The sequence below is a fragment of the Protopterus annectens genome, chromosome 2.part2, assembly GCF_019279795.1.
Source record: "Protopterus annectens isolate FY-2018-M chromosome 2.part2, PAN1.0, whole genome shotgun sequence".
NCBI classification, from domain to species: Eukaryota; Metazoa; Chordata; order Ceratodontiformes; family Protopteridae; genus Protopterus; species Protopterus annectens.
In genome coordinates this window covers 655,357,332-655,380,310 of record NC_056730.1, presented here as the reverse complement: position 1 = coordinate 655,380,310, position 22,979 = coordinate 655,357,332, and the positions used below count along the sequence as shown (strand labels likewise).

Sequence of the window (22,979 nt, the reverse complement as noted above, 5' to 3'; positions counted from 1 at the left end):
CCTGGATGTGGGAGGGTGGTCTGTAGCAGGCTATAAACTGGAAGGCAGTTTTACCCACTGTTAGTTGCACATGGATAGACTCTGATGCTTCGTGCTGTGCCACCAACCTGGAGGTGTGGGTATCTTTGACGAATATTGATACTCCCCCTCCTTTTGTGGTTCGGTCCAAGTTTTGGGGCCGAAAAGCATGGTATTAGGTATAAACTGGTAGTGCTTGGGTGCTCTCGGGAGCCTTGAACCAGGTTTCTGTTACTGCACAGATATCGATGTTCTCCATGCTAAGGAGAGTTTCGAGTGCATGCATCTTGAGGTTTAGACTTCTGGCGTTGAGTAGCATTACTCGTAGCTTCTTATCCCTTGTGATACCTATGGAGGTGGGTTTGTCTTTTGAGCCTTGCCTAAAAAAGTCACTATGGGGGTAGCAAGAGCCTTTGCCAATATCCGAAAGCCCAGGCGTGACAGGTGCAAGCCGTCCCTAGTGAAGCATCGTGGCTTGTCGAGCATGTCATCCCAGGCTGACAGGCATTGGATCCCCTTTGAATGACACCAATACTTAAGCCAATTGTTGAAATTGATCATCTTGTCTTCATATTGTGGCATCATTCTTGGTGAGGGTAAGATGCTACTCAAGGTCAGGGTCATACCGGCCTGGGCTACATGCTCAAAGGGCTCCTCTATGTCTCTTTTCATGTAGTCCAGGGAGGTGCGTCTCAGGTCATTCACACCAGCATGGACAATGACTGAGTCATATTTGTACTTGCCTTGGCGTGACCTGAGTGCTTGTGTTATGTGGCGGATCCTAGCACCCGACAGGCAGCTCACCGTGACCTTCTCCTTGTTCAGCCTGGTGAGCGGGTCGTCAGTGTGCCTGACGATAGAGTCACCTATTACAAGTGTATCAGGTGTGTTGTTTAGCATTAAGGACTGTGACTGTTCGGCACACTGGCTTTGTGAGTTATGTGTTGCACGTGTTTTGTTTTGGGGTAGCGGTTGCTTGGGTGTCTGCTTTGGAGGTCTCTGCTGCTTAGGCAGATTTTTATTTAGAGCCTCCGAGTATGTTTTGTGTGTTTATGTGTTTGGTTTGCTGTCGTGGTAGGTCTATGTGAGACTGGAATTGTAGTGAGTGCGGTTTCCTTCTCCTCCTGACTGGTTACGCCATTACTGAGTTGAGAGAGCTTAGCCTCCAGTTTGGCTATATTGTTGCATCTCTCACATGTGTTGGAATTTGTTGGGAGGAGGAGAGGGTTGTCTGTGTACATGAGGCAGTTGTAACATTGCCTCAAGATTTCCAGATTCACCAGCTGGACCGGAGAGGAGATTGACAACTGACCTTTGGACATGCTAGAATAGTATTGGGAATTCCTTTATAATTGAAAAAAGGGCCAATGGGGAACAAGGTACTCAAGGGGAGTTTGTGAGGGTGTAGTGCTTTTAATTTTTAGTGCTGACTTAGTGAGCAAGTGCCAGGTAACTTAAATGCAATGTGTTACAGATAACTTAAATGCAAAATGACAAACAGTAACTTTCTTTCAAGTGAAACAAGGAAATAAGTACAGTAAGCAATGCAGATATCACTAGGGATCCACAGAAGCGCTGAAAAGCCGCATTTTAGGTGGAATTAGCGTTTCAGGGAAATAACAAGCAAACAAACAACAAGCATACAAACAAAGCTAGATTCAGCAGGCCTGGATCTAGTCTATGCTACAGCAAACAAGGTGTACCAATTTCAGTAAGAAACAGTTCAAATATGCAGGCACTATAAGCCTTTAACCAGAAATTCCTAGCTCAGAAGGGCAGAGTCCAGCCTCTCCTCCCACAAGAGTGCAGACCACGAACCTTCTTAATGTAAAATAACTGGCCTGAAGCCCAAGTGCTTAAACCAGAACTAATACACTTTTAGAATAACAGACACTGAGCCCTCAATCAGCAGTTCCCAACTTAGCAGGATGTAAGCTACCTGTCCTGCCACCACAGTGCAAGCCACAAACCTTCCTAATGTAAAACAACTGGTCTGAAGCCCAAGTGCTTAATCCAAAAGACTTAGAATGATAGCTACACTTTAATCAAGTTACTACTAAGCAGTAATAAATACAGTTGAATACTTTAAAGAATGCCTGGATTAGTGCTCAAGTTATACAAACAAAGCTAGATTCAGCAGGCCTGGATCTAGTCTATGCTACAGCAAACAAGGTGTACCAATTTCAGTAAGAAGCAGTTCAAATATGCAGGTACTATAAGCATTTAACCAGAAATTCCCAGCTCAGAAGGGCAGAGTCCAGCCTCTCCTCCCACAAGAGTGCAGACCACAAACCCTCTTAATGTAAAATAACTGGCCTGAAGCCCAAGTGCTTAAACCAGAATTAATACACTTTTAGAGTAACAGACACTGAGCCCTCAATCAGCAGTTCCCAACTAACAAATCAGCAGTTCTTCCTCTATTTTAGTTGTCTTTCCTTTTGCCATTAGTGGGAAGCAGGTCTTTTGAATTATAGGCAGTTTTGCAAATTTGTTTTGCCTGACTTAGCCTAACCAGCTGTTATGTGTGTGCCTTCCAGCAAATGTATGTAAATGTTCAGTGACTCCACCGCATATATGCAAACTGATGAAACCTACAAGCCTATGGACCTGGCTGCTTCAGTGACAGGTCGCAGATGTTCACTTGGGTACAAGCAAAAGTACTTCCAATATTGTTCAGGATAGTAAGCCATTCATCCTGACCATCCACTAAGCCACTGTACTGTGGTGTGATTGATATTGAAGGAAGCTTGTGTTATATAATGTTAGATCAGAGTGGTTAGAGGATGTTATGTGTGCTGCAGTCATCTCTGACTCGGGTGCTTCATCAATGACACTAAAGTTGGGACTTTCTTAGCCACTGAGCTAAAATAAGTAAATATTGCATAAATAATTTATTGCGGTGGCTTTTGTGCATGCGTGGTTTTATGAATGATGCGTGTATAGTTCCCATAGATTGCTTGCATTTGCCTGTCCCATTTTGTCACCATCCTTTGAGATGGTAAGCCTCCTGGTTGATATGTTACAGATCTGAAACAAGTTGGTTAAGTAAATATTTCTAAATACTTTTTTTTTCAAAGTTGCTGCCGCACGTCAACATTTTGTTGTACACAAGTAAACAGCAACTGAAGACAGCTGATATGTTTGCCCCAATTACACGTGCTTGCATATAGGGATATGTAGCTGAGTGGGTCCCCTTCAGTAGATCGAACTTGTAAAAGTTCTAACGTCATATGGCCGAGACCATATGATCAAACTTTTAAAAGTTTGAACGGACTGAATGGAGATCCCTGTATAGTGCAGAACGGGAAGATTTCCCTTTTCCGCAATGTAGTGCGATCTTGGAGTTGGTATATTTAAGTAGCGGGGGGTGTTGGGGGTGCAGGGGGGCTTGCCTTCCTGCTAAGCAGGTTTAGTTTTTTTTTTTTTCTTTTTTTGTTTCTACTTCAGTTTTCAAACTTTTAAATGTTCGATGTTATGGTCTCGGCCATATGGGCATCGAACATTTAAATGTTCCGTCTACTGAAGTAGATCCAGCTGAGCACCCTATGAGTCACTGATGTTATGCTGTGTGAATGGATGAGGAATGTTATTTTCTATTAGATTCAGCCACCACAAAGTGTCTGCTATTACAAATACACTAAAACATTATATCTGAAGTAGGAGATTCATTTGTCTGCAACCTGTGGGTTATGGATCCGATATCGGATCCGAACTGGCATGGTTTTACCAGCTATGGATCCGAGCTCCTAGCTCCTCCCCTCACCCATAATGCCCTGCTCTCCCTACATGACCCCAGATCTAGTTTGCCGCGCTGGTAACCAGGTCTTGGATTCTGAGCTCTTCAGCTAAGTGTCTTTTTGTACTTAAAGAAAGCTTTTATTGAGTAGTTGTAGTGATATTTGAGTGATTGTGTTAGGTTCTCCTTTATATTTTTATAGTTTCAGCCTAAAAATTTTTTAATTTTAAAAACTTTTAGTTTATACCCTCCCCTCGCTGGTCGGAGTTTCTGTGTGACTGTATTGTGTGAGGCCTTGTGTGTGTACTAGTGTAGTACTAGTCTCTGTCTTTGGTTTTTTTTTTTTTTCCTTGTTAAAAAAAAAAAAAAAAAGACTTTATTATGTCAGAAGCCCCGAAGGCAATTTTCTCCAAGTGCTCCGAGTGTGGCCATAAGCTAGCCCCTGCTGATGGCCACACTCGGTGCGTTCGATGCCTAGGGTTTGAACACCTCACTTCTGGATGTTCCATTTTTGCAGGGTTACCCCAGGGCATTGAAGGAGCGGAGGTCGAAGCTGGTCCTGGTAGGACTTCTTTCCCCGGACTCGGCTTCGGCTCCCGCTCCTGTGGTGGGAACCGTGGCTTCGGTTCCCTCCTCGCCTGATCCCCCTCCTCCACCTGGGACTCAACCTCCCGCTGCTGGGTTGGAGGAGAGAGAGGCAAGAAAAAAGGACCGGAGAGAGAAGCACCACAAGCGGCGGGCCGAGACCTCCGTTTCGGCCCCGCCAGCTAAGCGGGCTTCTCCTCCGGCCTCCTTGGTTACTGGCTCCCCCCCCCCCCCGGCTCCAGTCTCCGGTCTGCTTCTCACCGGGTCCTGAGGAGGAGGAGACCCGAACTCCATTGAGGCTATCGAGGAGGCACTCTAGGCCTACCTCGGTAGCCTCTTCGAGATCAACGTATAGCCTTTCTGACGCCGATCTGGACCGGATGATGAGAAGGTTCATCCAGGCCCAGATGCAGATGGGAGTGCTTCTGCCTCCCCCCCTCTGGGGGGGAGCTCGACCCCATTTTTTAAGCCTATAGCTCCTTCTCCGACCCGCTACCCGGGTTCGGAGCGTTCGGAGCTGGGCAGCTTTGGAGCCGGGGGTGGGTCGGCTCCGATAGTACTAGGTACTTTGGATCCGACCCTGCCCTCGAGTGTTTCGGATCCGACCTCTCGGAGCCTGGCTCCGAGCTTCGGATCCAGGGGATTCAGTGTGCCTTCGGCGCCGTCTTTGTCGGAGCGCACTGGTCCCTCGGATCCGATTGTCTCGGGGGCCGGCTCCGATCCACTCTTCGGATCCGAGGGGGAGCCGACTTTCGGATCCTTTGGTCGAGGCTGGCTCCCCCTCGGCTTTTGATGTAGTGGAGAGGGCTCTGTTGAGGCCTTCCGGACCCCCAGCACTTGCTTCGGCTCCGTCCCGCGCTCCATCTGCACTGGGTCAGGCTTCCACCATCCGGCCACTGGGACAGCCTGCTTCAGTGCCCCAAGCTATTCCTTTGGAACAAGACACTGCTTGCGAGGGCTCCTCGGACAGCCCCCCCGAGGAAGCCCCTCGCAAGCATACGTGTAAAAGGAGGCACATGGACTCCCCCGAGTCTTTAACTGAAGACACGGATTTGGAGGAAGGGGAAGGCTCCCCAAGATCACCCCGAGGATGTCTCCTTTGGAGACATCATGGAAATGCTTCGCATAAGGGGGTCTGCCCCAAGTCTTCCTCGGACGAGTCCGTGTTCTTGGAGGCATTCGAAGCGGGCCTGTCTACCTCTTGGGTGTCCCCTCCTGCCGACCCCCTGGTGGACCTCATTACCACCAGGGCGTGGAAGGAACCGGACACCGTGAAGCCAATCCCCAAAAGGCCAGACCGAATCCTTAGCCCCCCTGCAGACCGTGCCCACTGGAGTAAGGGGCCGCCTGTAGATGCCATGTTGACGGCAGCAGCCACCAAGAGGGAACTCGCTCAGGAGAGTCCCTCAGTCCACCCTCCGAGCAAGGAGTCTCGGATGATGGACCGCTTGGGGAAGCGAATGTTTAGTTCTGCGACCTTCTCAGTGAGGGCGCTCAACTACTTGGCACATGTGATCAGGATGCAGCGCGATCTTATTAAGGAATACGCTGCATCCCCCCCTGAGTCCATGTCGGAGGAGGACAAACTTTTGCACTCCACCCGTATGGCCACTCTTCGATCCGTGACGAATACCTCTATGCGGTTACTGTCCCATGCTACTGAGGGAACCGCTAGAGCTGCAGGAGTAGGCCTAGTCACGAGACGCCAGGCCTGGCTCCGCCATTGCGATTTCATGGAGCCCTTCAAGGCGTCCTTGACGCCCTTGATGGTTCTGCCCTTTTTGGCAAGACGGTTCGCGACACCTTGACCCAGAGCGAAAAGGACGGGAAGATGCTGTCTGCCGTCGGAATCCGCTTCTCTGTGCCCCAGAGGTCCTACTCTAGGAACCAAAAGGGCCAGAAGAAGATGTGGTTCCGGAAGTCGCAGCAATCCCAACCCGCTCCGGACAACCAGTCCTTCCGTGGCAGAGGAGGACAGGGAGGACGCCGCCCCAGGGGCAGAGGGGCTCCCAGGAACTTCGGGTCCAGAGAACCTTTCTTTGAACAGCCCGTGCAGCAGCCCTGAAGGGTTGCCTGACTGCTCCACTCTGGAGGCAGTCGGGGGACGTTTTTCGGAGCACCTAGCGGCATGGGAGTCCATAACATCAGACCGCTGGGTCCTCTGCATTATATCCAGAGGATACAAGATCCCCTTTCATCACATTCCAAAATTAAAATCCCTCCCCGACGTTCCACCCGGTCAATGGGAGGCTGCTTCGGCAGAAATTGGCCATCTGCTGGCGAAAAGAGCCATCCAGCCCATCCCCCCAGACCAGATCGGATCAGGGTTCTACTCCAGGTTCTTTTTAGTGCCAAAGAAGACGGGGGACCTAAGACCAATTTTAGACCTGTCACTGTTAAACCTGGCAGTTCCCAAAGAGAAGTTCCGGATGGTCACCTTGCAATCCATCCTTCCCCTTCTGGGAAAGAATCACTGGATGTGCTCTATAGACCTCAAGGATGCGTACTACCACATACTAATGGACAGACGCTCCAGGAGGTTTCTTCGCTTCGGCTGGGAGCCAGTCACTACCAGTTCAGGGTCCTTCCCTTTGGTCTCACCACAGCCCCCAGGGTGTTCACCAAAGTATTAGCAGTGGTTGCGACCCACCTGAGGCTTCAGGGGGGTGCAGGTCTTCCCATACCTGGACGACTGCCTCCTTACCGCCCCAACAAGGCATCTACTAGCATTGGCGCGAGACTCCTTTCTTCATCTAGCTCCCCGCTTGGGCATCACAATAAATGTAGCAAAATCCAACCTGGCCCCTACTCAGTTGATAGATTTTATAGGTGCCAGGTTAGACACGAGGGAGTTAAGAGCCTTCCTCACAGCCGACAGAATTCAGAGTTTGCGACTCCAGGTGCGGGCCATCCTCCACTCCAGCTCTGTTCCGGCGGAATTGGTCCTGAGGGCTCTAAGTTCCATGGCGGCAGCAATATCTCTTCTTCCTCTTGCCAGGTTCAACATGCGGGTCCTTCAGTGGACACTTCAAGTTCCGTGGTCTTACCTTGCTCTACCTTTGCATCATCCCATTGCGATCAGCAAGGCTTGCAAGCGGTCCCTCTTGTGGTGGCTCCACTCACAGGATCTCCACGGAGGCCGCCCCTTTTGTGCTTCTCCCCCTCTCGCCACGGTGACCACGGATGCCTCCCGCCTCAGGTGGGGGGGGGCATTTTGCAGGCAGGACGGTCCAAGGCACGTGGAATGACTCAGAGACCTCCCTGCATATCAATGTTCTAGAGATGAGAGCAGTGCTCTTGGCGTTGCGAGCACTTCAGGCCTTTCTTCCCCTGGGAACAATTGCAATTCAGTCAGACAACATGTCGTTGGTCTGGTACATCAACAAACAGGGGGGAACCAGGTCTTATCCCTTATGTTGAGAAGCCATGAGAGTGTGGGAATGGCCGATCTCCACCAACCGCTTTCATCACAACGCATATTCCGGGTCGGTCCAACATCCTGGCGGACAAGCTCAGTCGCACCATTCTCTCCCCGTACGAGTGGTCTCTCAATGCTCTAGTAGCAAAACGTATCTTCGCACGGTGGAGAACTCCTTGTTGCGATCTTTTTGCGTCTCCCTTAAACACCAAGTGCGACAGTTTTTTCGCTCTAATCCCTCCTCCAGGGGATTCCCCGAGAGACGCTCTGGTGCATGCTTGGCCTCCCGGTCTTCTTTATGCTTACCCCCCTTTGCCTCTGATGCTCCAAGTTCTTCAGAAAGCCTCTCGGTTGGGGTGCAGAATGATCCTCATTGCCCCATTCTGGCCTCGACAGATCTGGTTCCCTTTCCTAAGGTCTCACTCGGTGAATCCACCTTGGATTCTAGATCCCAGTCTGGATCTGATATCGCATCCATCGAACCTGCCAACTCCGAATCTGGACAACCTGAAGCTAACGGCTTGGCTGCTCCAGTTCCACTGCTAATCAGGACTCCCGTATCTCGCCTCCTGTTAAGGCCATCTTGGTAGCGGCTCATAAACCATCTACCAGGAAAGTTTACCGCAGTAAATGGAAACGATTCTCCATTTGGGCGGAGCGGCAAGGTCTAGATCCCTTCACGGTTCCCCTTCCTCTGGTGTTAGACTTCCTAACCACTCTCTTTAATGATGGTGCCAGTAGTTCCACGGTCAAAGTGCAGCTTGCGGCCATTTCTCACTATCATGTTGGTCATGACTCTGGACCACTTATGTCTGCCAAATTGTGTAAAATCTTCCTTAAAGGCACCTTTCTCCTTAGGCCCCCTGTCAAGCAAGCGGTTCCTCCTTGGGATCTGTCCTTGGTTCTTCAGGCCTTGACCGCTCCTCCATTCGAACCTGCGGCCATGGTAGATCTTACATTTTTATCCCTTAAGACTGCTTTCTTAGTGGCCATTACTTCGGCCAAATGAGTTTCGGAACTTCAAGCCTTATCTTCAAAGCCTCCTTACTTGGTCTTCCATCCGGACCGCGTATACCTCAGGACCAATCCCTCCTTTCTTCCTAAGGTAGCCTCAGAAGCAAACATTAATCAGTCCATTAACCTCCCTGTTTTCTTTCCTAAATATCAGAACAAGGGTGAATACAAGCTGCATTCCTTGGATGTTCACAGGCAGCTTCGTTTTTATCTTAACAGGACAGCTGGTCATAGGCAATTCGATCAGTTGTTCATTTCTTTTGCCAAATTCAATCTGGGTAAGCCAATTTCCAAAGTCTCCTTGTCACGCTGGATTTTGCAGTGTATTCTGCTAGATTATCAAGCCTCTGGGAGGCCCGCACCGGACGGAGTCCATGCCCATTCAACCCGGTCAGTTTCTACCTCAGCGGCCTTTAAGGCTAGGATTCCTCTGGATGACATTTGTTCAGCAGCCACTTGGGCTTCATCCCATACCTTTATTTCTCATTACAAGCTGGATATCACATCTAGAGGTAGAGCATCCTTTGGCTCCGCGGTGCTCGAATATCCTTCCATGACGGCCGCCCAAGATTCAGGTAGCTGGGGACTCTGTCCCACAGGTTGCAGACAAATGAATCTCCTACTTCAGATTTAGAAGTTATGTACTTACCATAACGTTCCATCTGAGTAGGTGGATTCATTTGTCTGTAACCATCCCGCCCTCCTATCCCCCTGGCCTTGTCAGTTTCCTGCTTATTATATGTTATCCCTTTCCAGGGTATTTTGATTCAGGGCAAACTTGATCTGAGGTCATGTAGGGAGAGCAGGGCATTATGGGTGAGGGAGGAGCTAGGAGCTCGGATCCATAGCTGGTAAAACCATGCCGGTTCGGATCCGATATCGGATCCATAACCCACAGGTTGCAGACAAATGAATCCACCTACTCAGATGGAACGTTATGGTAAGTACATAATTTCTAATTTCATTTCTGGCTACCATTTAAAGACCCAGCTATTCTTGTCAAAGTCTTAATAAAGTTGGTGTTTTTTTTTTTCCTAAGATCCACTGGCGAGCAAGGGAAGTAATTTGGTAATGTGCTAAGCTTCATATCATGTAACAACTTTAATGCAATGAGAGCCACAGCTCAGCATGAAAAACTTTGCATTTTGAGATCTTTAGCTTTATTCAGGAGGATGTAGGAAGAAATGGACAGGGGTTAGTTTCAGATGGAGAGCTTTCCTACTTATTCATCCATTTTGTTAACAGAAAGAAAAAATGACCAGTTTCATTTTAAATAGCAAATGGCTCAAACTTCACAGCCTCAAATATTTGAAGAATATTTGTTTGCTTTGATAAAATGAAATGAGTTGCTGACATTTGATCTGTGCCGGACTGTATTAAAATAACTGTCTACCACTGAGAATGTCTTAGATATTATGAAAGCTATTTTTCATTGCCACTTTCTGAACTCATATAATCCTTTTGAGGCAAGTTTTATGCCACACTTCTTAATCCCCTGCACTCTGGTATCTATGTTTAATTAAGGCAAGAGTGATCATGTATGCTTTACAATGACAACAAACATTTGCTGCAACTAGACTGCTGTCTTTCTGTCCACGGTCTAGAAAGAAAATGGGCTTGTTGTGAAATCTGCATATTAACAGTCATTATAGTAAAGGGAAATACTTGCCACAAAATTGGACTTATGCCTTTATTTTAGGATGTATATTTTTAAATTGCACAATAGTAGTATGTAGTAGTTATAGTAGTATGTAGTAGTTTTAGTCTTCTTGATTTATAATACATAGTTTATTTCCTAGCACGGCTGAAGACAAAGAACACTCTAACAGGAAATAACCCACACACCTATCAAGGAAATAAACATTCATCCCTAAGGTAGGTATCTTTACTTTTAGGTAATTATATTTGTAAACCAGCGTTGTCCAACTGGGAAGGTCCATTTTCAGTATAGGTCCAGGGAGAAAAGCTTCAAGCTGATACTAGACTGTATGACTTTTTTTAGAACTTGTCACAGAGTATGAGACATACAAGTCGAAAGCATGCAAAGGATCACCATATGGATAATTTATCATATGCAGTTATGGAGATACAGCAGCAACAAATTAATCATGGTAAATTATCAACATAAATTTCAAAAGATCTGAAATAATAAAGTAAGACAAATATGTCAGGCTGAGTGTTATTAGTTAACAAAAATAGTACAGTCAGAAGGCTTTCAGTTAGCAAAGTACACTGAATGAATAATGTAGTTGAAAAAAAGGGTGAAATGGCACAAACTCAGACAATTCATAGCAATAGATGTTATGATATTAAAGGTGCTCTTTTAAAAAATGTAAGCCAGATATAATGAAGACAACAAACTTACTTTTATGACTAGAATATTTTAAGTTCAGTCACAATTAAAGTGCCATTTACTTTGTAGATTACTCTTCAAGGCTGCTTTAATGTATGTTTCTGACTGGTACACTGCAGGTTGCCTAGCGAGTTTATTGGGATATTCCCTTGTAAAACACAGTACCAAGAACACTAAATTTGTTATTGGTTTTAGACACAGAGCACAGCTTTCCAACTGATGTCCTGAATACGGAGTCTGCTTCCATTTGATGGTCTCAGACAAGGAAGGATAATTTTGACATTTACACTTTCAGGCAAGACACAGCTGTATCATTGGCAGCTGATGATCAAACAAATCAAAAATCCACAGTACAGGTACTGAAAGAAGAATCATGTGGAGGAGATTTGTGACTAGCTGGTGGTCAAACTCTAAGCAGTATAGGTCATGCAGGGAAAGACAGTGATGGGCCATAGTGTATTGATCTTGGCAAATCAGGCATTTGCATTGTATATTTCCTTGAGCTTATGTTGAAAAGGATGACAACAGCCCAGTAAGAAAGTAGGCATAGTATTGAAGAGATGGTAGCAATTGTGAATGTGAAGTAGAAATATCTAATACTGTCTGTAAGGAATGGTCAAGCCTTGTATAATCTGTCAAGTTTCAGTCTGGTCGTGATAACATTGTTCACGTGTTACACATGTTGATCAAAGTTTAGCTGGTCATGGAGGGAAACATCCAAGCCGGCGTATGGTAATTCATGGTGCTGACATCATCAGCCAGAGGTAAACATAGTAAAATAGTAATTAGACTTTATTTAATTTGACATTTGGAGCGGTCAGTATTATTGGGTTCTGACGTAGCCATGCAGTTGTTTTGATAGTGCTTGAATGTGAACAACATGGATTTTGTTTTTGAAATTAAAGTGCTGTCTGGAGGCAATGAGTCATATCTAGAAGATATGCAAATCTATATTGTAGTTTATTCTCGAAGTGTTATCTAATAGAACTGTAGTAGAATTGTCAGTGTATTGAATTTGTTTTCAAGTTTCCACAGAGGTTTATAATCTCATTTATGAATACTGAGAACAACAGTGGATCCAGCAAGAAGAAAGGACATTATTTCATCCACTAATTGTTCCCCGTTTGATAGGTAGGTCCTGAGTGAGTCAGACGTCTAACCAAGACTACCAAGGGTTGGGGTGACAGACCTTTTCAGATGCCTTTAGGAAATTTAAGTATATCCACCAATGATGTTGCCAGTGTCCATTTTCCTCTGAATTAACTCCACCTTGTCCAGGAAGCTATACCAGTACTTTGGGCTGGTCAGGAACCATGCCAAGTATCAGAAATGTAAACTGAAATCTTATAGTAGGAAGATTTAAATATTGTGCTGCTGCAAACAAATGCTATTTTTTCAGATTATTTTATTTCCTAGTATTTGTTCAGTGTTGAACTTCTCTGTGGTTCTACTTACTCCTCTTATTGACAGTCAACTTACAGTCAACCTAGCCATTTTCACCACTCCTTCCTGGCTTCCCTGCTGGTGTTTGGCACATCTCATCAAGCCATGGAACAAGGGAGATTAAACCGATTGTCTGTGTAGCTTTTGTCTTGTGTTTAAATTGCAGTGTTCCATTTTGCTGTCCTGCACTGAGTTGCTCAACAAGTCTGCTATTGTGTCGATGCTAATGTAATGTACTTAACCTACAACTGAGCCTTCTAAATGTAAGGAAGTGTCATATATTTTTTTTTTTGCTTTTAATTTTTACTAGGAAAAAAAAATGTTTTTTGCACTGAGAGTTTGCTTTCTGAGATGATGTAACTTGCTGGTGCTCCTGTGGCAGGGTGCCTCATTAACCTGGGAACAGAGGAGATTAAATTGGTTGGCTTGCTAGCTTTCATGACTTGTGTTTAAACTTCAGTGCCTTGTGCACCTTTGTGCTGCATTGTGTTGGGCTGCACTGAAGCATGATATGTGCATCAGAGGGACACAGTGCATTCCATAGTTGTAAGCTATTGCAATAAACCCAGTCTATAGGGCCAGGGATATGGATAAATCTGTCTCCCAACTTTGTGTTTAACTTCGCTACCATTATTTGTCTTCTGTGTTTAACTTAGCTGCTATTATTTGTCTTTAATTGCACTAGCAGCCATATCAAACAACTGCTGTGGTGGTACTACTATGACCCTGTGTGTTGGCCATTTATTGTAACCTTTTATGCTAAACTCTCCATGCAATGGTTGACTGAGCAGATAATTAACTGTTCAAAATATTTATCCTTTGTAAGAAATAAACTCATAATGTCCTATCTCGCCTTCATTCTTACAATGATGGGTTTGTTCTGACTCAGCCGAATACATAGCTGAAAGTCTCAAACTTGGCTTGTGGCAAGTAGGGATCCCACAATGCAGTGGTGTAATTCCCCAGATCTCATTTGCAGCTTTACGAGGTTGGATGCCCTCATCTTGGCCATGGCTAAGTTGTGACAAATTTTCTTATATTTCCTGTAATACTGTTTTGTTTTATAATATATAACATAGTATTCAATCATATTTAAATCATTGTGCCTTTTATTGCATTATAGTTAAATACCTATAGTTTTATTCCCTTGGTGCTGCTTTTGGCCGTTGTCTGGTAGGCCTATCTGTATCCCTTGTAGTGGTTGTTGTTTCTGTCTGTATTAGTTATTAGCAGCTCGTTTAAGCTAGAGAGCTCTTTGCTCATTTAAGTTAGAGGGCTTGTAGTTAGTTTGTTGTTTTGTCTGGGAAATAGGGCCGTTTGAGTTAGAGGCCCTATTTTTCTCCCTGGTTGTCTGTCTCCTTCGTGTTTCCAATAGTTTTCTACTCAGTTTATCTTTAATAGTTCAATGGTTAAAACTTTCCAGTTGTTGTTTTTGTGGTCTTATCTTTATTATGTCTAAAGACCCAAAAGAGAGGGAACATAAGCCTCGTGCTTTAAAAATGCCACAAGTGTTCACAAAAAATGTCCATCACAGATGGACATGCCTAAAGTGTGTATTGCCTTGGTGCAACTCATCTACAAGAAGATTGTAAGTTTTGTCATTCTTTCAGTGCAAGGGTTCTTCAAAAAAGGAGAAACAAATTGATCCTTAAAGGTCTCTTAAAGCCAACTTTTGAGAAATCTATCCATAGTTCTTCTTCCTCTTCTTCTTCTTCTCCTTCTTCCAAAAAGGAAAAATCCCAGAAGAGACAATCACCTGCAAAATCGGCTCAGTTGGAGCCACCAGTCAAGCTACCAAAAATCTCTAAGGCCACTACCTTTTCGGCTCCACAGTCCTTGGAGCCATCGGAGGTTATACTAATTGACAAGCCTGGTTCTTCAGCTCCAAAGTCCTTGGAGCCACAAGATGCCTCTTCTCGGAGCTGGTCCATGGATATTTCACTGGTTTCTCCGACACTGAGATCTCCCATTCTGCACAGGAATCACTCTCCATTCCTATCTTCCAGGTCCACCAAGAGCTTATCTGATGATGACGTAGAACGGGTGGTGCGCAGACTCTTGAAGTTGCCGGCGCTAACTAAATTATTCTCGGCTTCAAGCCATTTGGTCTTGGAGCCTACTGTACCAATAGTACCCACTGTTGTTCCTCCTCCGAGCCAAGCAGGACCTTCGTAGCCAGAGTGCTTGGTACCACTTATTGTGGATCTGTTGATTTCGGGACCCCCTTTGGTGTTCATGGAGCCAATTTCTGCTCCAACACTCTTGGTGCCGCCCGGAGCGTTTGGCCCTGGGGGGGATTCTCTACCCCGATCATCTTTGGTGCCGAGTCTACCCCTCTGAGTGTCGGCCCGGGTTAGCTCAGTTCCTGCATCAGCCTTAGGTCCAATCCAGCTGGTTCCGGTGCCTTCCTCTGTGTTGGAGCTGAGGGAGTCTTCGGACCCAGCGGGATCCACCTTTGAGTTGATGAGTGTGTTGTCTACCCATTCAGTGCCACAGAAGGGTACTAGTACTTGTCCCCCTAAGGCACCAGCTACTGTCTCAGCACCACCTATTCTGCAGGACAGCAGAGATCCAGAGCCTGTCCTCCGAGGCCTCCCCAGAATATCCTTCTGAGGAGCCACCGCGGAAGAGAATTTGTAGACTCCCCAGATGAGTCCATCTCTTCAGACACTGACCTCGATGAGTCAGAAGGGTCCCCACGGTCATCCTCTGATGATATCTCATTTGCAGATATTCTAGAGATCCTGAAGCAGAGAGGTGGCTGGCAGGCCATCACCCCTTCTGATGAGGAGTCAGTGTACCTGAAGGCATTTGGATCTCAACCTTCAGCCTCTTGGGTGTCTCTGCCTTTCAGTGAGCTAATGGATCTGGTTAGTCGAAAGTGTGGGAGTCACCTGATACAATAGAACCAGTCCCTCGGAGGCCAAACAAATTCTTGTCAGCTCCTTCGGGAAAGGATTTCCTCACTAAGGGGGAGGGGGTCCCTGTAGATGCTATGGTGGTGGCAGCAGACACCAAGAAGGAACTTTCAGAGACTTCCTCATCTGTTCATCCTCCAAATAAAGACTCTCAAACGATGGGCAGATGCGGGAAGCATGTCTTTTCGTCAGCAACATTTTCACTCCGATCGCTGAACTACCTATCTCACTTTACAAGGCTACAAAGAGATCTCCTGAAATAGCTAGGAGATAGTCTACAAGGTACATTAGCTGCGGGGGTGAATGAGAAGGTCTCCCCCCAGCTGTCAACCTTAAATTCCATCATCAACTCCTCCATGAAGCTGATATCCTACGCAGCAGATGGAGCGAGACACTCCTGGATGCGCTTGTGCAATTTTGCGAGCCCTTTAAGTCTACTTTTACTAATGCCCCTTTTGATGGTTCCTCGCTCTTTGGACCCAAAGTAAAAGACACTCTAACCCGATGGGAGCAGGAAAGAAAAACTCTCTCTGCCGTTGGAGTATGTTTTTCCGTACCTTCAAGACCTTATCCTAAAGGTCAGAAGAGTGGAAAAATGTGGTTCAAAAGATCCCAGAGAGTTTTCCAGGATTGCCGGGGTGATTCCTTCCCCAGGGGCAGAGGGGGAGGCAATAATGGTAGATGCCACTCCAGAGGCAGAGGGGGCCCGCAGAACCAGGGTGACTGTGATTCCTTTCGCAGACGCCCTTATCAGTGCTCCTGAAAGGGGGCCGACTGCTCTACTCTGGAGGCAGTCGGGGGAACGTTTATCCATGTACCCAGAAGCCTGGCAAACTATCACAAGAGACAAATGGGTACTAAAAATAATATCCAGAGGATACTCCATTCCATTTTCTAATCCTGTTCCACAGACCAGAACAATCCCAGATGTTCCACCCAATCTAAGGGAGCAAGAAACTAAAGAGATTCACAAGTTGCTGCACAAAAGAATCATCCAAGAAGTCCCTGCAGACCAAATAGAATTTGGAACTTACTCAAGATTCTTTTTGGTGCCAAAAAGAACAGGGGACTGGGGACCCATATTAGACCTAAGCAAATTAAACGAATCTGTCAAGAAGTCAAAGTTCCGAATGGTGACACTGCAGTCTGTACTTCCCTTTTTAGGGAAAGACGATTGGATGTGCTCGATAGACCTTCAAGATGCTTACTGCCACATAAAAATGGACAGGACATTGAGAAAGTACTTATGCTTCTGGCTGGGAGCCAGTCATTACCAGTTCCAAGCTCTGCCCTTTGGTCTCCCTACAGCCCCCAGAGTGTTCACCAAATGCATGGCAGTAGTCTCGGCTCACCTGAGGCATCTAGGATTCCGAGTGTTTCCCTATCTAGACGACTGGCTCCTATCTGCCACCACCATGCATCTACTCCAACAAGCCAGGGATTTAACTTTAGACGTTTGCAATCAGTTGGGTATTACAGTCAACTTTCAAAAATCTGCCTTGTTGCGCTGTCAATATATTACATTTATAGGCACAGATCTAGACACCGCCTCTATGGTAGCATGTCTTCCAACAGAAAGAGTTATGGCACTCAGACAGCAGATACTTTATCTCCTTCCCAAGACCAAAGTGAAAGCAAAGATAATTCTAAGATTACTAGGAACAATGGCTTCCACAATAACACTGGTTCCTCTTGCCAGAATGCACATGAGGATCCTTCAATGGCTGCTGTTCTCCCAATGGTCACTTCAAGAGCTTCCTATGTCTCACCTGATCAGAATAATAGAATCATGCAAGAACGACTTAAGATGGTGGATACACCCCAGTCATGTGACCATAGGGAGACCCTTTGTTCCACAGCAACCCATAGCTACGGTGACCACGGACGCTCCCCAGATAGGGTGTGGGGAGGATTATCTGGGAAGAATAGCCCAAGGTACATGGCAAGAATATGAGGCTCACTTGTATATAAATGTCCTAGAGATGAGAGCAGTGCTTCTTGCGTTGCAAGCACTTCAGGACTCTCTCCCTCTAGGGACAATTGCTATACAGTCGGACAATATGTCTGTGGTTTGGTACATAAACAAGCAGGGGGGGACCAGATCTTAATTGTGAATGACATTATTATCCACTTCCACAATATTGTTTTTTATACATATATTTACATATTCAATTTTTAATGGGACTATTACTAACTTATCTAATTGAGTCATATTTATATTTATATTTATATTTATATTTATATTCACATTTTATATTTATATTTATATAATAAATAATTAATATTTATATTTACATTTATATTTATTTTTATATATTTTTACTAGTACTCATACTAACACTATAGATTTTTATGGGACGATTTATTACGCAACAGTGTTCTCGAACAAGTTTAACACACAGTATATTAATCAACACATAGATTTTGTTGGCTATTTGACATATTCATCTATTGTTCATATACAAATGGTGAAAATGGTGTAATACATTTTTATCACAGTGACTTGAGGTTCTTTAAGTGAAATGCATTTTATTAAAATGAGTTGAATCACAGTTTTTTTAATTGTAACTAAATTGTAATTAAACTTAACTAAATTGAACAATTGATTAATAGAGACATATAAATATGTGAGCAGAAATACACTGGTTATTCTGATGAAGTTTCCTGCACTGGAAATGAAAGCGCTTAATCCTTTTGTGACGAAACAATCTCTTTGTTCAAGTTTTTTTGTTCGTTGTTTCTTCGTATAATAAATTAATTCGTACTATCCATTGTTGATTTTGTGGACTGAATAGTCTTTGAAGAAAAACGTTTATTACTACTTATTATTAAGCCTGTGGGACTGCCTTTATTGGATCCTGTGCTACGGAGAATATTTGTGGTTACTAGTTTGTTTTATATCTCTGTTTTCCATTTTGGTGCAATTATCACTTTCAGCTATGTATTTGGCCGAGTCGGAGCTGAGAATCGGCTCCGAACCCATCATTGTAAGAATGAATGGCGAGATGGACAACAAACATGGAACATTATGGTGGGTTCACAACTTCTTTTTCAAAATGTATCTCAGTGTTTCATCTGCCACTGTCTCATATTTCCTACCACTTCTATTGACATCTTACCATTGAACTTAATACAACTCTTGCATTGTATTCCACAGAAGTATCAAACCTGCACTTCAGTATTCATTTACCATGCTCCAGTACAGTTTATGCTGATTTATTGACGCTTTCTTGATTATGCTTCCACTTAACCATGTCAGATGCTAACTAATTGTGTGCATATGTATATATTGTCTTTGCTGCTTCCTTTTTTACTTATTTACAATACTTCTTGCTTATTGTTTCTTTTTTTATCTGATTATATCAGTAATACTGCTTTTCAGTCTGTTGTGTACATATGTAATATTGATGCTGTCTTTAGGCCTAGGTCATTGCTGAAAAGGGTCCTGTATTAGTCCACATACTCTGTTAATAAACAAACATAAATAAATAAATACATACATACATACATACATACATACATACATAAACAAGCAAGCTAACTTTCCTGAGCTATGCTTAAACACTGTGGAAATTGCCTAATACTCATAGACAGTATAAAGTATTACCTGACATATACTGCATGATATTTGAAAGGTGCAAGTATATGTTCAATATAGAAACAACCCTCTGGGTCTCATGTCTTCATGGATACAATCTGATAAACAGAAATAAAACAGAATATTTCTTTCTTTCATTGGCTTTCTTTCAATGGCTAGGAGATGATATTTTCTGAAAGCATTCAAGTGTTTTCCTAATCTGTGAGAGCAATAAAGATAAGACAAAACCAGACAGCACTAAGTAGAAGCACAGGCTGTACCATGTGTCTAAGTATGAATAACATTCTTTTTAGGTTAACCCAAGTCTGTGAGTGTGGCTGTCAGTTTGGGACAATTGTTCCTGTTAGAAGGGTAAACTTCAATATTTGAAGGTTTACATAGTTTTGTGTGTTAGTATTAGGGGTGTATTGGCTGTGTATTTTGTTTTGAGAGCTTTCAATAAATCAAAAAGTTTTGTAAGATGTGACATAGGCTCAAATGAATATGACAGGAAACAACTGTATAAAAGATCAACCAGGCCAAACATCCGTATATGCATGTATCACAAAAGCTGGAACTATATACTTAACAAAAAGCTGTTATACATAAAAGGTGGAAATAATAGCTTTTTAACATAAAGCTTTCTAAATTAACTTTAAATGTAAATGGTTTCACAGATATATACAAAAAAAAGAGTAGTGAACTATATTAAAAAATGTAGAGTACAAATAGCTATGCTACAGGAAACACATTTGGAAAGAACTTAACATGCAAATTTGATAAAGAAAGGTTTTCAAGACGGTTATTCAGCGGAATACTTGGGACAAAGGGAAAGAGGAGTTGGGGTTTTTTTTGGCTTTTCCCGGTTAGGGGTCGCCACAGGGGAACTCCGGTCCGCTAATGATTGGCAGTCGATTTATGGTGCCGAGGTGCCAGCCCGACACCCAGTACTAGTATTAATTACAAGAGGAGCCCCAATAGTAATAGAAGAAGATAAAAAAATAATAATGGTAGCTTTGTATTACTAAGGGGCTACTGGCAAGGGAGGATGATTACATTGGCGTGTATTTATATTCCAGCTAAAACTGCTATAATGGAGCTTAAGAAAATTCTGGAGAAATCAGCTTTCAACAGGGAATATTACTTACAAGTGGGGACTAGAATTTGAGTGCAGCAGTGAATATGTCTGGTGGGAAAATATAACAAAGGAAGTTATATTTTTAAAGACATTTCTGTAAATGATTAACATGGAAGATATGAGTTCAGTAGTAGGAGTTTGGAGTGAATTTACATATTATTCCCCAAGATACAAAATCTGGGCTAGGCTAGACAAAACTTATATTTCACAGGAACATATGCATTTAATTGAAAGTTTTGATAATCATCCAATAAGTATTTCAGATCATGTGCCAATAATTACTAAAATAAAAACAGAGTAATGAAATAACAATGAATCACTGAAGCTTTCCCACCTATCTGTTGAAAAGAGAGGAATTTAAAGAATGGGTAATGGAAATTATTCTGGGGTTATTAGAGAAGATAGAAATTTCTTTTGAAAATATAGCTAGGGAGTGGTATAAAATTAAAGAGTAGTTTAAAAATAGGATGGAAATAAAGAGATGGTGAAGAAGTAACTGGAATTATTAAGAGACTGACAAATGTTAAAGCATTGCAGAATAGGGGGAATCTCACAGAATGGTATGAGGATCAACTGCAGAATGCTAACCAGAAAATAAGAGATTACCTCAATAATCTGCATGAGTTTAAAAAGATTGCTGTTAAGCAGCTGTTTTTTGATAATAACTCCAAAGCACAAAAAACTTTTAACACAATGACTCAGGCAACAGAAAGTAGAAAGAGTTTTCACCAAGTTTAGGGAGCCTATAACAAGGAAGATAACAAGCGGTCCTGTAGAGATTCTAGAAATATTTCAGAAATTGTATTCAAGTCTGTATAAAGCAGAGAAATATGGAAATCAAGAAAAGGTACACATGGAAATGTTTATGGAAGAATTAAATATGCCAAAGTTAGAGGTAGATGAGACTAAATTACTAAGTTAGGATAGGAGGAGATGAGATAAAAATGGTGATGTATAACCAATCCACAGGAAAGTAGCCAAGAAGAGATGCTATTTCTGTGGAAATTTGGAAGCTAGAAGGGAAAAAACTTATAAAATCTGAAAGGTTTTGTTTAACAGTATTTTAAGAGGAGGAGAACCACCACATCCTGGAAGAAAGTGATGGTGGCTGTAGTACCTAAAGAGGGTAAAGACCTATCAGATCCAGCTTCATACAGGCCCATTTCAATCCTAAACCATGATTATAAAGCGTTTATGTCTATAATGGATAAAATAATGGCAAAGGTGATGTCAAAATTGATAGAAATGGATCAATGTGGGTTTTTTTGTGGGGGGTGACAAACATTTGTTTGACAACATTAACAGAACATTGATGATCCAGAGGGAAGTAGAATGTAAGAAAATACCACTGTTGTTGGTGGGTCTTGATGCAGAGGAAGCATTTCACAAAGTAAGCTGTGAGTTTGTGAGCAGAGCAATGAAAGCATTTGCATTCCCTGATAAAATTATAAGACTGATTAGGAGGATATATGAGGGATTGGAGGTGAAAATTAAAGTGTATGGGTTCCCCTCTGATAATTTCTGTTTGATCAGAAGAATCAGGCAGGGTTGTCCTCTTTCTCCTTTGTTATTTGCATTATATTTAGAATCATTAGCAAGGAAAATAAGGGGCTCAGAAATTCAAGGACATAATTGGTATGGTAGTCAAGAAAAGCTGGCTTTATTTTTAGATTATATTATTTTATATCTGATATAACCATGAAAGGACATTACAGTGTTGTGGAACATTTTGAGACAATTTCAAATCTTTTGGGATAAAAAATTAATTAAGCTAAAACAAAGGCAATAGCTGTAAAGTATGTACCCATACACAAACTGGTTCAGCTATATTCATATTCATGGGGGCATGATAAAATGAAGTACTTAGGATTAAGGATTATGTTGTGGCAGCTAAGGATATGTGGGAAGAGAGTAAACAAAAGATAATATAAAAACTCAGAAATTGGAAGCTCTGTTATATGGATATGGATAGCAAGATGCAAGCAGTTAAAATGTTTTTAGTCCCTTTAGTTGTATACACGTCAGACATATTTTTATCAACCACAAGAGAAGTTATGGTTAGCAATTAATAAAGAGATGAAAAGATTTTGTCTGGGAGAGCAAGGTGGCAAACATCAAGTGAGATAAGCTGATTCTTCCAATAGAACAAGGCAGTTGAATTCAGCCGATTTGAAGAGGTTTTTCAGAGGTATACAGTTAAGGCTGCTATACATAGAATAAGCAGACACCTGTAATTCAAAGTGGAAAGGGATGATGATAAAATGGGGGCTCAATAAACAGGAGAGACTGGGATTTTGGATGCATATCCTTTAGGAAAATAACAATAACCATGCAGAATATTATATTCATGAAGTAGCAGAAAGCATTCTAAGAACTAAGCCAGCACAGGAATGGAGAAAGGAGAGTCTGCCGATAGGGATGACTGCAATTAGGGATACAATCGGCAAGAGGGAGTTGGAATTTATTGGAGAAAACTGTCGAAAGAACCAGGGTATTGGGATCAAATAATTAGAGAGGGAAAGGTAATAGTATGGGAAGAGGCCAATAATTTATTTGGACTGCAGTCTAGAGATTGCCTTCCCTATCAAGGATTGATATCAGAGTATAAACAAAGAGAAAGAACTAGGGGGATCCTAAGCAAAAGACCATCACTAGTAGAGTTTTAATAGAATCTAGAACAGAAACTGCCATTTAAAAAGGGAATAATTAGTAGAACATATAAAATATGCTACATGATAACTATAAGAATCAATCAGAGGAGGGTAGACAGAAGAGAGAC

General features: G+C 43.2%; 1 protein-coding gene across 1 annotated transcript in view; it reads left to right on the top strand.

Annotated features, from left to right (window-relative positions):
* SPEF1 (sperm flagellar 1) overlaps nt 1-22,979 on the top strand; it is a 516,028-nt gene that overhangs the window by 299,264 nt on the left and 193,785 nt on the right. Inside the window, exon 7 of the mRNA XM_044064457.1 lies at nt 10,571-10,646. Coding sequence (XP_043920392.1) covers nt 10,571-10,646 — 76 coding nt within the window. The remainder of the gene's footprint in view (nt 1-10,570; nt 10,647-22,979) is intronic.